Genomic DNA, 15,036 nt, shown 5'->3' with positions numbered 1-15,036 from the left:
GGAAAGTGTGTGTGTGTATTGCAAGTTTTTGTTAGTTCACTGATTTTATTTACCCATTGGTAAAATAAACATTTGATAACATGAATTCTGAGCTAAATGCTGTGGTAAATACCTTCCTTCCATTGGCTCTTTTCTTCTCAGGCCCCTTAATATTTGCCTTGTTTATACTGTATTTCACCAGTTATTTTATGACCACAAAGAAATGGAGGTTGCCGATTAAAATATGAGACATCAGTGGTTTTAAGAAGTAGCCCTATTTCAGAGAGGTTAATTGTGAAAAATATGCATCTTTGATGAAATATGATCCTAGCCTTCCCTAATACTGCTGACAGCTATCTTGGCCTAAATGTCACTTCATACTTCCCTTCCCCATACCTGAATTCACTATGGCTCCCCCAGCTAACCTATGCTTTCTTCTGAATTTTATACCTTCGTAACTGACATCATCGTCCCCAGGTGATTCTGACTCAGAAAGTTCTAAATCCACACTCTGAGAAACATCACACTTCTAGGATACTTTCTATATTTGTTGCTGGGTTTGCAATCCTAGGCTGTCATACAAGGCTTCGATATTTCACTGTAAAGGTTCTCTTTAAGATAATTTATAAAAATGCAAGTAAAGCAGAGGAAACAGATTGAGAGATGAAGAATTTTGTTTTTTTATTATTATTGAAATAATGAAAATGCTCTAATAATGATTGAAGTGATGAATGCACAACTATGTGATTATACCAAATACCACTGATTGGACACTTGGGATGAACTGTATGCTTTATTTATATGTATCAATAAAATTGATTTGTTAAAAAAAAAGATAACATCTCAAAGCAAAACCATAGAATGGTGTCAAAAACACCTTAAAACCCAGTAAATCTGTATCGTTCCTTAGAAACAAAAGCTTGATATCCTTGAGCAGTCACAAAACAATATCCACCTACAACAAGGAGGAGTTTGGCATGCTTGAGATAACACGGGATTGAGAAATTTGCCCACATCCTCCTCAAGAGACCCTTTAAAAAAATCCAGGGTCATCCTAGACGTAGCAAGAATGCATCATGCAGTCATCACTTGATCTTGACATCTAACCTCCTTTTCTTTACCTATAAATACCCTTGCTCCCATTCTCACTTTGAATTGGTTTTGGGAAGATCCCCCCAGTTCCTTGCTTGTGTACTTGGAATAAATCACCTTCTCACTGAGAAAAAAAGTGCTAAGGACACCAACCAGCCCCACCACAATGCATCCTCAAGAATCACTATGCTTTTCTACTTAGAAAAGTGCCCATTTTATGCTATTTCCTGATCTTTATCTTAAAACCGGCTCCTTATTTAGCACAAAAATTATCTCCAGCTTGGGCTTCCATATTTAACTACTCACCCAAGCTTCACTAAAGCATCCCTTTTATTTTAGATTTTAGGAAGAAAATCAATCCTGAGTGTGACAAAAAGGGTTGCAGTGAGGAAAAGAAGCCAATGGTAACCACTTAAGTCCAGTAGTAATATCTTGAAATTTTTTTTGTAATGGAAAAGAACCCCCCTTGTTTTTATACTCTAAAATGGATATAATCCTGACTCCTTGCCATCACTAAATGAATGAATATGTAGTGTGTTAAACCTAATCTGTGTGCTCTGAGGGCACTGCCCTTTATTTTTATTATTTAATTAGAATAAATTTATTCATATAGCTGAATATACCACACCAGCCTCTAAAGCATAATTTTTTCCAGTAATGTCAGATAGTCCATTTGAAATCCATAAATGGTTCTATTTGGTATCTCAGCTGTTAAGACTTAAAAGGGGAATAGAAACGAACATTTCAATAACAATTTCTACAAAAAAATGCTTTATTTAAAAATATGTTTTTTTAAAAAAGAGACAACTTTTATATACAGTTACTTAGTTTAGAAACAGTCAAAAAACACAATAAAATAAATGAAGATTTAAAAGTTTTAACTGGTAACATATACAATACTGGTGCTATACAAGACAGTTTAAATCTATGATTAATTCTTTTTGCCCCATCACATTTCAATAACTCACATTTGTTAAAACCAGTGGTTGGGACTTAAGAAAAGGTTTTATGTGAATAGTTTCCTCTTCAGAAATCTGCCACCTTTCCTGGCAGATAGAAAAACACACGGCAGCTAGGCAGTGTGCACTTATTTATTTGAATGCTTGCATATGTCCAAAAACTGTCTCTCCACTTTTATTCAGTTTTTCTCTTTTCTTCTTTGAAATCCAGGTAAATATGTTTATGTGGTCTAGTCACATATACCAGGCCTTTTATATTTAAAATTTAAATTTTTAAAAATAGTAGCTCTCTAAGGGCACAGAATTCAGTGCATAATGTCCTTAGGATATCAACACTCATGATTTTGGTCTCCAAGTCAGCACTTTGAGCAGCTAGTAACCAATCATTTCCAGCATTGTACTGAAATATTTCAAACCACATTCACACATCTAATATAGATTTGTAATAAAACAGGAGAAATGGCTTGTCAAACTAAAGTGCTAATATTCAAGAAGCTATCTTGAATAGTATTTTGAAGTTTTAAAACTTTTTAAATTAAAAAAAAATTTTTTTTTATCACAATCACTGATTCTCAGACAGGGAAACCCTAGAATCTTCCTAGAGTGTCATTTTCTTGTCAAAGATTTGGAAAGAAGTTAAAACAATTTCCCATCTTAAAAGGTTCTGCTGTTTATTCACAAGCAAATTCAGAATTATTTTAAAGATAAAACATATGACTTCAAGAAAATGACAAACTGACATTTTGGACTATGCCCTCAGACCCTAGCTCCTATGAGGGGTACTTCAGTAGTAACAGTTGTGAAGCAATGACCTAGCAAGTCCTGATTTCTCAAAGTGTAGCCATGTCCTTAGACAGTGACTACAAATAAAACTCAAAGTTTTGGCTTGCTCTCTTGAGTTCCATCTTCTGAAATAACATAGATCTCTGATTAAATATATATAATCCTATCTATAAATGATCAGGAAGAGAGTCAAGGAAAGAACTCTTTGGACTGATTTTTATTTTACATTGTTTAATAATTAGAGGAATGCTGCAGTCAAAGAAGATGGCTGAGTTACAACTAAAATATACAACATACGCCATAAAAAATAGTGGAACTCACAAAGCCAAAAGATTAGAATTTGAACCACGTGAAAAGAAATAATGGGAACAAAATTCTGTGTGGCTTTATCCTTTCAGATTTACATTCAATTAAAGCATCACTCTTCTTTATTGCCCTTTTTGTTGAAGAGGTTAAGGATATGGTACCCTCTGACATTACCTCTTCTAAAATATCAACTCCATTAGAGATCCTTCCTTTCAGTTTAAGTCATGGGGTAAATTCAAGCTGCCTACCACTTGCTGTCAAATAAAAAGTCACTAGTAATTCCCTGTATAAATGACATCTAAAAAGAACAAAATGAAGTTGCCAATGAAATGAGTCAAATTTACAAAGTATTTTTTAAAAATAATGGGTCAAATTCATAAGGCCATGTCAGGAAAACATCTACAAATCAAGTTGTCACCCAACACATTTTAATAATTAAACACCATTTAATAATTAAATACGACATTGGATCAAAAAATGATCCTAGATAGTTTAAGGATCAATTCTATTAATCCCACAATTTAATGAGACCATCCCAACCACATGTTATAACCTTAGATGTTTCGTGGGGATGCCATACTGCACCTATACACACTTTATCATGAGCTTTAAATCGACTGTAGAGTTTTGTGGTCTTCCAGTCCCAAATGTTTAATTTTCCATTCCCATCTCCTGAAATGACGTAGCTATAATTGGAAGAAAAATAAATTCAAATTACTTCAACACCTTAAATTGGTAAAGTGGGATGAAGAACAGAGAGTTTATTTTTTTCACCCCAACATAAAAAAACAATGCAAATTAGTGAGAATAACAGGGTAGGGTTTGAAAGCAGTCTACAATTTCAAGTTCTACCAGGAAGTTTTCTTCCCCATTTAGCTACCAATTTAAAAGTAAAAAATTATTTTTAACTGGGAAGACTGGGAGTCCCAGGTCCTCAATGAATGAAGTATAATTAGGTTCTAGACAGTCAGAAACAGTTATAAGGGGAACCAAGTACACATACTGCCAGTGAACACATTTAGGCCCATTCTACGGTAGTAGACTCTACCACCTTCATAATTAATTTTTGGCTCCAACATCTTCCAAATAACATCTAAGGCTGGTGCAGAGGTAGGACTCTAAGGCCCAATTACAGGCTAAACACATGAGGTTCAAGGATTTCTGAATTACTTGTACCTTATATACTTTAGCTAAGAATGAGGGAATGAATGCAGAGTTGCACTCTTTAAAAAGACACTAGATTTCACAAATTCAGTGTGACCTAGAAATACTTAGAAGTCGGATTTGAGGCTTTAGCACAGACAAAATCAGTATTGGAACAGAATTAATTTTTCTGGTGTTCATTCAGTACAGCAATATGGTGATTATAGTCCTCCTAGCCTTGCTTTGAAAAGCAGAAAAAAATAAGGCATTGGTCATACAGACAGGAATTTATAGGTGGTTAAAAGGCATAGGGCTAAACAAAATGAATTGAAGTAAGAACTTAAAAAAAGGGATTAAAATGCTAATGTTCATGCCTTGTTCCTGCCTCTATATTTGGCATTTTGCAGATTTTCCATACAATTATATATGTAAAGTATTATTATTTGTATAATAGTAGCTTATATGACCATATTTGAATATGAAGACAGGTTAGAAGACTTAAACTTACCTCATGTCTGGTGAAAAATCTACCTGACAAGCATATCCTGCTACCATATGACCTTTAAAAATTTTTTTCTTATTTAATCTAAATCTGTTCTGTGCTCCAAATATTAAGATTTGGTTGTCCATTGATTGGCATGCTAGCCATTTTCCTGTAAATTGAATAAATGAGACATTTTAGAGATTGACTGAAAGATTTAAAAATACTTTAAATTTTATTTAAATGTTCACTGTTATTAGTGTTTTGTTCCCTGCTATTTTATAATAATAAAAATAATAAATTTACCATACAACTGGTAAAGTGTTACAAATATGTCTCACCAGCAAAAGATACATTATTTATACAAAGTAATGGATTTTGCTCATAACATTTTATCTCACTGAGCACTCCTCATATAAAACCTTTCCTTTCCCCTTTTTTTCCCCCAGTTGGAGAAATATAGAAATTCCAAGTTTTAGGCTTAACAGAACTCAACTAAAATTTTATGAAATGAAATTAATTTATGGTATGGTAAGTACAGACAATAGAGCTATGGGGAGGGAGAGACCTATGTTTGTTAATTATGGAAAAAGGAAAGATGTAACCTAGGATTATTAATAAAACTGCACAATAAAAAGATTTGATTTAAAAAATTATAATAACTGTTTTTCAAAGGCTATGTAGACAAAACCAACGGGGTTCACCAAAGCCCCTACAGCCTAAATGGCAAAATCCATTTGCATCCTTTACATTTTTGTGAAAATCATTAACTAAAGGAATGATCATATGAATGCTTATAGTCAGAGCGGGTAAATGGCCTTGTTCAAGATGGAGTCGATGCTTGTACGAGATTGTTTAAAAACACTACATAAATGTAGATACACAGTAATAAATGTGACAAAATAATACAGTAAATATCAAAATATCAAAATAGGACCTAGCTGGGTGGCTCGTTCCTCATAAAAATCAGCACATTTACAGTGATCACCAATTTGCCTGTGGCAGATGCCCTGACTGAGGAGCAAACCCATCCTTATCTCTTCTTCCCTGCTCTACAGCTACAGTAGCTATGTGAGTTTACCAGGGCTTTGATGAAGATGGTCCTCAAACATCATATTCTCCATTTTAACACCTTCGCTTAAAAGCTATAATTTTATCAGTATACTGTCAGTATATCAACAGTACACATTACCATGGTTCTTAAAAGGCAATGGATTATTGAATGGGACCCAGTATTAAAAAGATTTATGGTTTTTTTTTTTAACCTGAGAAAATCTTTTATATTGAATTGCTAAGGTATTCCCATTATGGGAAATCAGATCTCAATTTTCCATCCCCTGAAAGAAAAAGCTCACAGTAAATCATTAAATAGGTTTTTGAACATGATTCCATTGGAAAGGGGAATTATGATTATCAGATAGAAATTCTTAGATGCTCAGCTGATGTTAGTGTAGATCATTGTTTATTTTACTTAAAACAAAATAAGAGTGGATGAGGTGACTCATACAGGAAACCAGTGATTATTTCTAATACTGAAAATATGTCCTACAAGTATGGCACAGTGACAGTAAAGAAGGGTACTTTTGAATATAGAAAGTATACCTTGTCTTAGAAGCTCATTTGAAAACACATTTTATGTATTCACTCACCATTTGGAGACAAAGTCACTGCAGGCATTGAGTGCATACTAGGTTCTGCTATATACTTGAAATCCACAGGGATATCCCTAACAATTAAGAGTAGCATATCAGAATAAGTAACTTTAAAAAGCACGTTTAGAATAATTATCTCTAAAACAAAGGGAAGCAAACTCTTGAAATTATTTATTAAAAAGACCTTTAATGAAACTTCCTAGAAATAGGAAAATCACAAAAGAACACTGTACTGCTTATTATAAATCTTTTACTTTACTAAAGACTTTCCTGACAATTATGATGATGTCAGTGATTTATTTTCTAACTCTGATTTGAATTTTGTCCTTTGACCTTTATGTTTTAAAAACTGTTACAAGTTCTTTAATAATGGACTGTTCTAAAAATGTACCATGGTAGGCCGAACTGAGATGCCTAAGACAAGCCTGGTGGTAAGTATTCTTATTTTAGCTGCCAGTCAGCCTCTACTTGCCCTTAATCTGTGAGTAGGTGATAGTGCTCAAGAGCCTTCAGCAATGCAAGAGGATGGCAAGCAAAGCTGTATGGGGATCTGTGAGGTGGTCTAGCCTATCCAGAATTCATGACCAAGCCAAGGAGATGACACACTTGGTACCTGGACATCTTCTCTTTCCAGTTTATATGAAAAGTATTCTAAATGTGTATGGTGCAGGAGAAAAATCATTTAAAAATTCTCATATGTATAAAGGATAAAATCAAAACAACAAAAATTCAAAACTAATCATCTAAATCTAGAACCTTTTCATTTTTAATATTCTCCACAATAAAAATTCTTTAGTAATTTCAAAAGGATTTTTGGTCTTGCTGCTTTTGATGAGACCAGAACTGTTTTTCAAAAGAGCTATGTATGAGATATATAATTTGATGAAAACAGAGAATGTGAAGCAGCAATTTCAATTCAAAATTATGGCTTTAGTTCCATTACTGTGATTAATTGGAAAACTATTCTAATGATGATTATTATTATTTGCCTTTATGTAAGGATTTTCTCCATCCATTTATATATCTATCCAGAAGGAACAAATGATTAGAAAGAAGTTCTATCAGAGTCTTGGTTAAAGGGGAAAATTTTCAGGTATAGCCTGGGGAATTATATCATTTACTAATCAGTATTGACATTCAGAATGGCCCAAATGTAATGAAAGTGCCTCCATCTGAAAAAGGCTCAATTGTTTTTCCCTCGAGTTATCATTAATGGCTAATAGTTTTAAAACATGGATTAAAACATAAAAGCATATCTAAATTAAATTAACCACATAGTATTATTAGCCAATATTTTACTAAAAGCAAACAAAATTTCCAATGGACCTCTTACTTGAAGGACTCTTGATATAATGTGCGCTAGGAGAAGAAATGAATCTGAACTACCCTGCAGACCCTTGATTATTTCTAGTGAAAATGTCTGCAAGGCATAGTTATATTTAATAAACAATAGTACTTTCTAATTAGATGCTGTTATAGTATATAAAATAAGATATCTTTATGTATATTTATTCTCCAGAGTATTGTGCAAATGATCTAAGGTGGCTCACATAAAACTTGGTGTCCACTTCAGCATCTCTGCACAGAGTATCATTTCTGAAGTAAGAAAGATCTTAATTATAAGGTAGTTTTAAACCTTATAATGATGCTCTAATGGGAATGATGATATATGTTCAGATTATATATGGGGAGTGGGTATAATCTGGTGTTTGAGTGCCTGCTTCCCATGTATGAGGTCATTGATTAAATCCCTGACATTTTGAAAAAAAAAAATATATATATATATGTAGAGAGAGAGTCAGTTCTCCATTATTTGGGGTCAGTTTAGAGGGATGTACTGTGGTAGTGAGTGTGGGAGAAACTGTAGTTAAACTGCCCAAAATCTTTAGTTATCCAAGTTGTCCTGACTATGGTTAAAGTATAGCAGGGACTGGCTCAGCTCTCCAAAGGAACTCAGTTTGAGAAGGAAACCCCTGGCTATAGTTTGCTTCCCACTTCTTAACACAGAATAACTGCTGGGGGTGGGAGGACAAAATTTCTAGTCCCTGCAAGGTTATAACCATTACTGAGCTGTGCTTCAAAACTGTGAAAACAAGTTGGGTTCCATACAAACATTCATTTTAACAAAAAGATTTAAATGTACCTCTTTCCAACTAAACTGTAAAATATGATATATGATACTTAATGGAACTAGTCTAGAAAAGTATGGTTTTTTCCCTCTTGGAAAGCCAAATTAGTCAACATATTCTGCTTATTTTGTATAAGTAAAACATTTGTTTTCTAACATTATGAGTTATGAAAGGCAGAACATAAGCGTGATGATATGGAACAATTTTTGGTATTGAATAATTATAAAAGTTATTTAAAAATTAAGAGATTTATCAGTATTTTCTTGGATTGTTCCATTCATTTTGCAAACATGTATAAGACAACTCATAAAGAAAATAAAGAAGAAAACAAATTACAAACCTACAAACAAATTACAAACCTACTGTCACTCCAAGAAATATGACTTAAAATACATGTCCTTTGGAAAAACTATCCAAAGTGTAGCATGTTTAAATTTTTATTTCCTTATTGTGGGCACTTAACTAGTTAAAACAGTTTGATTGACAAGCCAGAGATCACAGTTGGGAAAATATTCAGATGGCTGTTTATTATTAGGCTTTGTCTTTGTCTACAAATTTTTTAATTTGCTTGCTTTATATAAATAAATCAGAATTCCTACTGATGGAAACTCACCATTCCCAAACTCTTAAGCTTTTATCATCAGATGTGCTCACAAATCTCCTATTCTCATCAACAAAAACAATGGTGTTGACAGCTCCCAAATGCCGATCATATTCCTGCACAATTTCTCCACTTCGAATGTCCCACTATGTATCAAACAAGAAAAGTTTAAGATAGAAGTGGAGCAGATTTGTGAAAAACAACAAAGACCATAATTCTGGAAAGTAGAGAGGGAAAAGATCTCTGACATCATATATTTACAAATTTTCTCATAGAGCTAAGAGCAGCAGTCCCTAAAAGTAGTAAATATTAAACCAGTTAATATTCTTTATTCCATGCCCTGATAGAGCAAACATAAAGCTCAGGAAGCTTAATAAAAATATTGGGAAAACACTTACTTGCACAATTTTTTTATCAGACATTCCAGCCACAAAGAGATTTTGCTTATCTTCATCAGGATTAAATTTGACACAGTAGGGTACTTTACGGTTTGTAAATCTTGATATACACTGTCCTAAAACCAAACACCCAAGTTAAATAGGTAAAATAAATTTAACCATTTAAAGATAATACTGGGATTAAGGTCTGGGGTCATTTGCATACAAGTTTTGAGGAAGGGCAGCCAGCTTGCTCTTCATTGTAATCTACATAGTTCTTTTTCACAGATTTTTAAAGATCAAAATTTTTTTTTTCAAAAGTAAATCTGAACCATCAATTGCAGAACACACTAGTGACAGTATATCCCATTCGTACGATGGAATACTACACATAATAAAAAAGTACAAACTACTGGTACAAGCCATGTGGGTGACTCTCACAGATACATTACGTTGAATGAAAGAAGCTAGAAACAAAAGAGTATGTATTGAGTGATTCCATTTACAGGAAGTTTAAACAGGGCAAAATGAAACCATGATAACAGACATCAGAACAGTGGTTACTGGAAATGGGTACAGACTGGGAAAGGGCATGAGAAACCCTTATGGAGTATTGGGCAAGTGGTTCTACACCTCAGTCTTGGTATTAGTCATAGAAGTGCTTATATATGTTGAAAAAAAATCACTGAAGATATATGCACTTTATTGTATCTATATATATAATATCTTCATTAAAAAAAAAAGCCTTCAAACAGGGTAGAATCATCTAGGCCACATACATTCCAAACCAATTACACAATAATCTCTGGAGGTGGGACCCAGGCATCAATAATTTTTAAACCTTTCCAGGTGATTACAATGTGCAGCCAGAGTTGAGAACCACTGCTAAAGAAGTTAAAAGCATGGGCTTTGGCATCAGGAAGACCTTGGTTTGAATCCCCATCTCTGTCACTAGCTGTATGTCCCCGGAAGATACCTCTTTAAACCTCAGCTTCTTCATTTTTAATGTAATAACAGTGCTTATCTCATAGGGATATTTTAAGAATTGAATGAGATACTGCATATATGTGCTTAGCACAATACTTGGTGAGCAGTGAGTGTTCAATGAAGATCAGCTATTACACCCTTAAAAATCGGTAATCTGGGAAGCGGACGTGGCTCAAGTAATAAGGACTCTGCCTGCCATATGGGAGGACCTGGGTTTGATCCCTAGGGCCTCCTGGTGAAAAAGAGAAAGCATGCCTGAGCGATGAGCCAAGTGCCCACGCAGTGAGCCGAGTGCCTGTGCAGCGAGCCGAGTGCCCATGTGGATGTCCACGTGGTGAGCCAAGTGCCCGTGTGGTGAGCCGAGTGCCCGTGTGGTGAGCCGAGTGCCCGTGTGGTGAGCCGAGTGCCCGTGTGGTGAGCCGAGTGCCCGTGTGGTGAGCCGAGTGCCTGTGTGGTGAGCCGAGTGCCCATGTGGATGTCCACGTGGTGAGCAAAGTGCCCGTGTGGTGAGCCGAGTGCCTGTGTGGTGAGCCGAGTGCCTGCACAAGTGCCTGGTGGTGAGCTGAGTGCCCACATGCGTGCCTGCGTGGTGAGCCAGTGCATGCGTGATGAGCCGAGTGCCTGTGCCGCAAGCTGAGTGCATGCGCAAGGTGAGTCATGCAGTAAGATGATGATGCAAGAAAAGAGAGATGAAGGGGAGAGTCAAAGTGAAAGTAAGTAAGGTGGCACAATTGACAGGGAACCTCTCTCTACATCAGAGGTCCCCAGGATCATGTCCCGGCAAATTCTGGAGGAGAAAGATGAGAAGACAAAAAGAGAAATAGATACAGAAGATCACACAGTGAATGGACAAAGACAGCAAAAAACAGCAGGGTGGGGGAGGGGAAGGGAAAAATACAATAAAGCTATAATCTAATCTTAAAAAAAAAAGTTGGTAATCTGAAAGGTTTCTAATTATATAAAATTCTATTAGCCATAAGGTACCTATGCAATTAATATGGCTGCAGGTGTATAAAACCAACTGGCACTTGGAGGTTTAGCATTATATTATAACCAATTTGAGCAATGAAATTTAATTCTGTTCATCAGACATTTATTATGCTTCTATTATGTGCAATGCTCTGTGCTAGGTGATTTAGGGGAACAAAAAGATCAACTGGATAGTCTATGAACAATTTCATATTTGCTTATCTATCAATATGCTTGCTTTGTAAACTGTGGTGAAAACAAAGTTTCATAGTGAGGGAGCTACTTACACAGCTGTGTTTCAAATCTACAAACATACTTTGTGATATTAGCTGAGAATCAAATGGTATTTGTTAGAAAAAGTACTATTTTGCCAAAGACCACTCACAGTTTTCATTTATAAATGATAACTTGTAAGATAAATAGGTATTCATGGTAGTATAAATGACCTCTTACCTGTCTCAGTGTCCCAGAGCTTAAGATACCTGTCATAGGCTGCACTGAGGAACTGTGTTCCTGCAGTATTGAAGCAGATGTCCCTAACAGCTTTACTGTGACCTAAGGGCAGAAACAATAGAAATGGAAGTGAGATGAAGTAGCTTCACTTAAAACAAACACCGTAAGTCAAATAGCATTAAATAGTGGTTCTCAAACCAGGCTGTGAGTCAAAACCACTGGAACCACATGATTTACTGATTCAGAATAATTTATGTGTGGGCTTGGGAATGTGGGTTTTCCCCACTTCAAGGAGCTTTTCAGGTGATTCTGGCATATAACACTTAGGCCAGAACAGAGAGAAAAGATCTAACTTTTTTTTTTAAGTTTGTCAAAGCAATCTCTTAATAGGCAGCACACACAAATCATGATGAAACAGCCAAGAATTTATGGAAACATAAGAGGCCAATTATTGCCATTGAAAAAGAAGTTACTGCTGCCATTCTGGAGGTTCACTCTTAGACTGCTCACCAAGCTGGAAATGAAAAAGTGACTTAAACCTAAAGTTCCCTGTTCAATAATTGCATTTTTCTATGATGACATTAACAAATTTCACAGAGATTAAGAAATTCAGAGACAAAGCCTCTTTGAAAAATAACATTAGCTTCTATTTTAAGATGGCACTTTGACAATAAATTAATTTTAAAGTGCTTATTACACTTTACTTGGAAATCAATTCTGCCAAACCAATCACTCTTTTGAAAGTTATAGGGACAAATAAAATGTGGCTAAATGAAAGCAAAAGCTTTCCTGTCTCTCATCATCCCCACCGTTACCAAGGTTGCCACATTCAGTTGTGCAAAATGTACATGGCACAGAGTGTCAACCACACACAGCAGCCCTGAACCTCTACCACCAAAGAACTCCAGTCAGGCAGGAATCCCAGTGCAGCTGCTATTATCTTCCTAAGTACCCCACTGAAAAAGTGCCATTGCAGAAAAGACAGATGGGGAGCAAATGCACTCTATCAGGAGACATTTTGTTTCCCTGTACACACAAGACTTCCTGTGGGCAGCTGCAGCATCTTGGGTGGTATTTATTTGTGCAATGAGGCTTTAAAATCCTACAAAGCACTGTAGAATGGACTCCTATTTTAATCTAAAAACAGAGGCACTACCATCACAAAAATAGAGTTTCAATGTGGAAGAGTCAAATTTGGAAGCAAGAACTAGGCTTCATAAGAAATTTGACAAAAAAGAAAAAAAAGTTTTTACTACCAAAAAGGTCAGTCCATAACAAGGCTTTCATCTCTTTAGCCCTTTTCTTTCCTTCAAGGAGTTCCCTCAGTCTCATCTTTTTCTGTTTTAGGTGCCAATTTCCAACCTCTCTTCAAAACCTGATTATCTGACTCTCTGATTGCTTACTGGACATTTTTACCTCCATATCCCAATGCTAAAGGCAGCTCAAATTCCATGAGTCTAAAACTTCACCATACTCTTATGTTCCTCACCTTGGTGAATGGCACCACCATTCATCCAGCCACCTGGGAGTCATCCTGGATTCCTGCCTTGCTCTTATCACTTACATCCAGTTACTAAATCCCATTGATTTTGACTCTTGATCGTTCCTTTCCTCTCTATGCCTACTGCTCAGGCTCTCATCATCTCTAATCCAGACCACTGTTCCTTGTAATTTATATCGCTGCCTCCGGGCTTGCTCTACCAGTATATCTCCATATCACCACTGTGATCTTTATAAACTTCAAATCTGAATATGCTGTTTTCCTGCCCTAAAGAGTCTACACTCATTAATGTCACATGAAGTCCTCCAGTGCTCTGGTTCCTTTCTATTAATTTTCTCTACCTTGTTCTCACACCATACCCCATACCCTGGAAATTCTGAAATATATGTGGTTCCCTCAAAGCATCATGCTTTCTCATACCACTTTGCTTTTGTGCCTGCTGTTTTCTCTTCCTAGTTTCCTTTCTTTGCCTACTTGGGGAGTCCTACTCATCCTTCAAGACTCAGTTCAAGTCTATGAAGACTTTCTTTCATATCGGTGTTGGAAAATTACTGTCAGTGAGGTTATCTTAGTTAAAAAAAGTCTTCCCAAACAGATTTATAGATAGAGAGAAAAGAAATATTACCAATAAATGTTCGCAGACAGCGCCGGTCACCATAAACCTCCCATAGCTGGGGAAAAAAAAACAACACATGGAAATATTAAATTTCATACAAGACTTCAATAAAATGACAACTTTCAATCAATAACAGTCTTATGCCAGTTGTGCATACACATATCTGTGTTTGTACAGGGGATTTAATTAATGGCATTATAAATGATTAAACATATTGCTTAATGCTGCCAATTTAGATGTTGCACTATTTGGACTATACACATACACACAAACACATAAACATATTCTGAAACTAACCTTTGAAATCTGGTACTGAAAGATACACCGACAAGAGGACTTAAATTTAGATGGAGTTAATAAATGTGATTTTTTTCTTATTGTTCTTTTCTGCATTTTATATATTTCTACGATGAAAAGTTTCTACTTTTGTAATACTATGAATTACTTTTAAAAGAATTGTAGAAGGTGTATATGAAAATAATAATCTAGACTAAAATATAACAGGTTCATAATTCTCAACATATATAGAGTGAATTAATATAATAGCTACAAAACTACCTTATTCTTGCTGGCCTTAAATCTAATTCTCTACAATGTTGTTAGTGCTCAAAAATACAAAGCATTTCATGGCCATCCAGTGCCAACAAGATCAAATGTCAGTTACTGTAGCATACCAGGCAAAGTACTCCAAGATCTGATCTCTTGGCTATGACTAGTCATTCTGTGTCTCTCAGATTTAGGCTCCAGGAACCAGAAAACAGTTCAATATACCATGCTGATTCTCAAACATGCTCTACTAATTATCCCACCCCTTTTCTAGGTTAACACTCCTACTCATCCATAGCCTTCCTCTTTGAAACCAGAATACCTTCTGCCCACCTCTATACAGTCATTTCTATTATAACAAAATTATCATCCCAAGGGCAGGGACAGTATGTTGATAGTGTTTTATCCCTAGTTCTTTGCACATTAGGTACCTAATACATCTTTATATAAGTGAACTAAATT

The 15,036-nt window shown here is 35.4% G+C and overlaps 1 protein-coding gene across 1 annotated transcript in view; it reads right to left on the bottom strand.

The window, feature by feature from the left end:
* Positions 1-1,825: 1,825 nt before the first annotated feature.
* CDC40 (cell division cycle 40) overlaps positions 1,826-15,036 on the bottom strand; it is a 47,132-nt gene continuing 33,921 nt past the window's right edge. The window contains exons 9-15 of the mRNA XM_058307279.2: positions 14,038-14,083; positions 11,912-12,013; positions 9,524-9,639; positions 9,138-9,271; positions 6,393-6,469; positions 4,771-4,915; positions 1,826-3,805 (exon numbers count right to left, since the gene is read on the bottom strand). Of these exons, the coding sequence (XP_058163262.1) occupies positions 3,628-3,805; positions 4,771-4,915; positions 6,393-6,469; positions 9,138-9,271; positions 9,524-9,639; positions 11,912-12,013; positions 14,038-14,083 (798 nt within the window). The 3' untranslated portion in view covers positions 1,826-3,627. The remainder of the gene's footprint in view (positions 3,806-4,770; positions 4,916-6,392; positions 6,470-9,137; positions 9,272-9,523; positions 9,640-11,911; positions 12,014-14,037; positions 14,084-15,036) is intronic.

This window comes from Dasypus novemcinctus, chromosome 11 (genome assembly GCF_030445035.2).
Source record: "Dasypus novemcinctus isolate mDasNov1 chromosome 11, mDasNov1.1.hap2, whole genome shotgun sequence".
Lineage (NCBI taxonomy): Eukaryota > Metazoa > Chordata > Mammalia > Cingulata > Dasypodidae > Dasypus > Dasypus novemcinctus.
The sequence above is the reverse complement of the archived record's forward strand: the minus strand, read 5'-3'. Positions and strand labels throughout refer to the sequence as shown.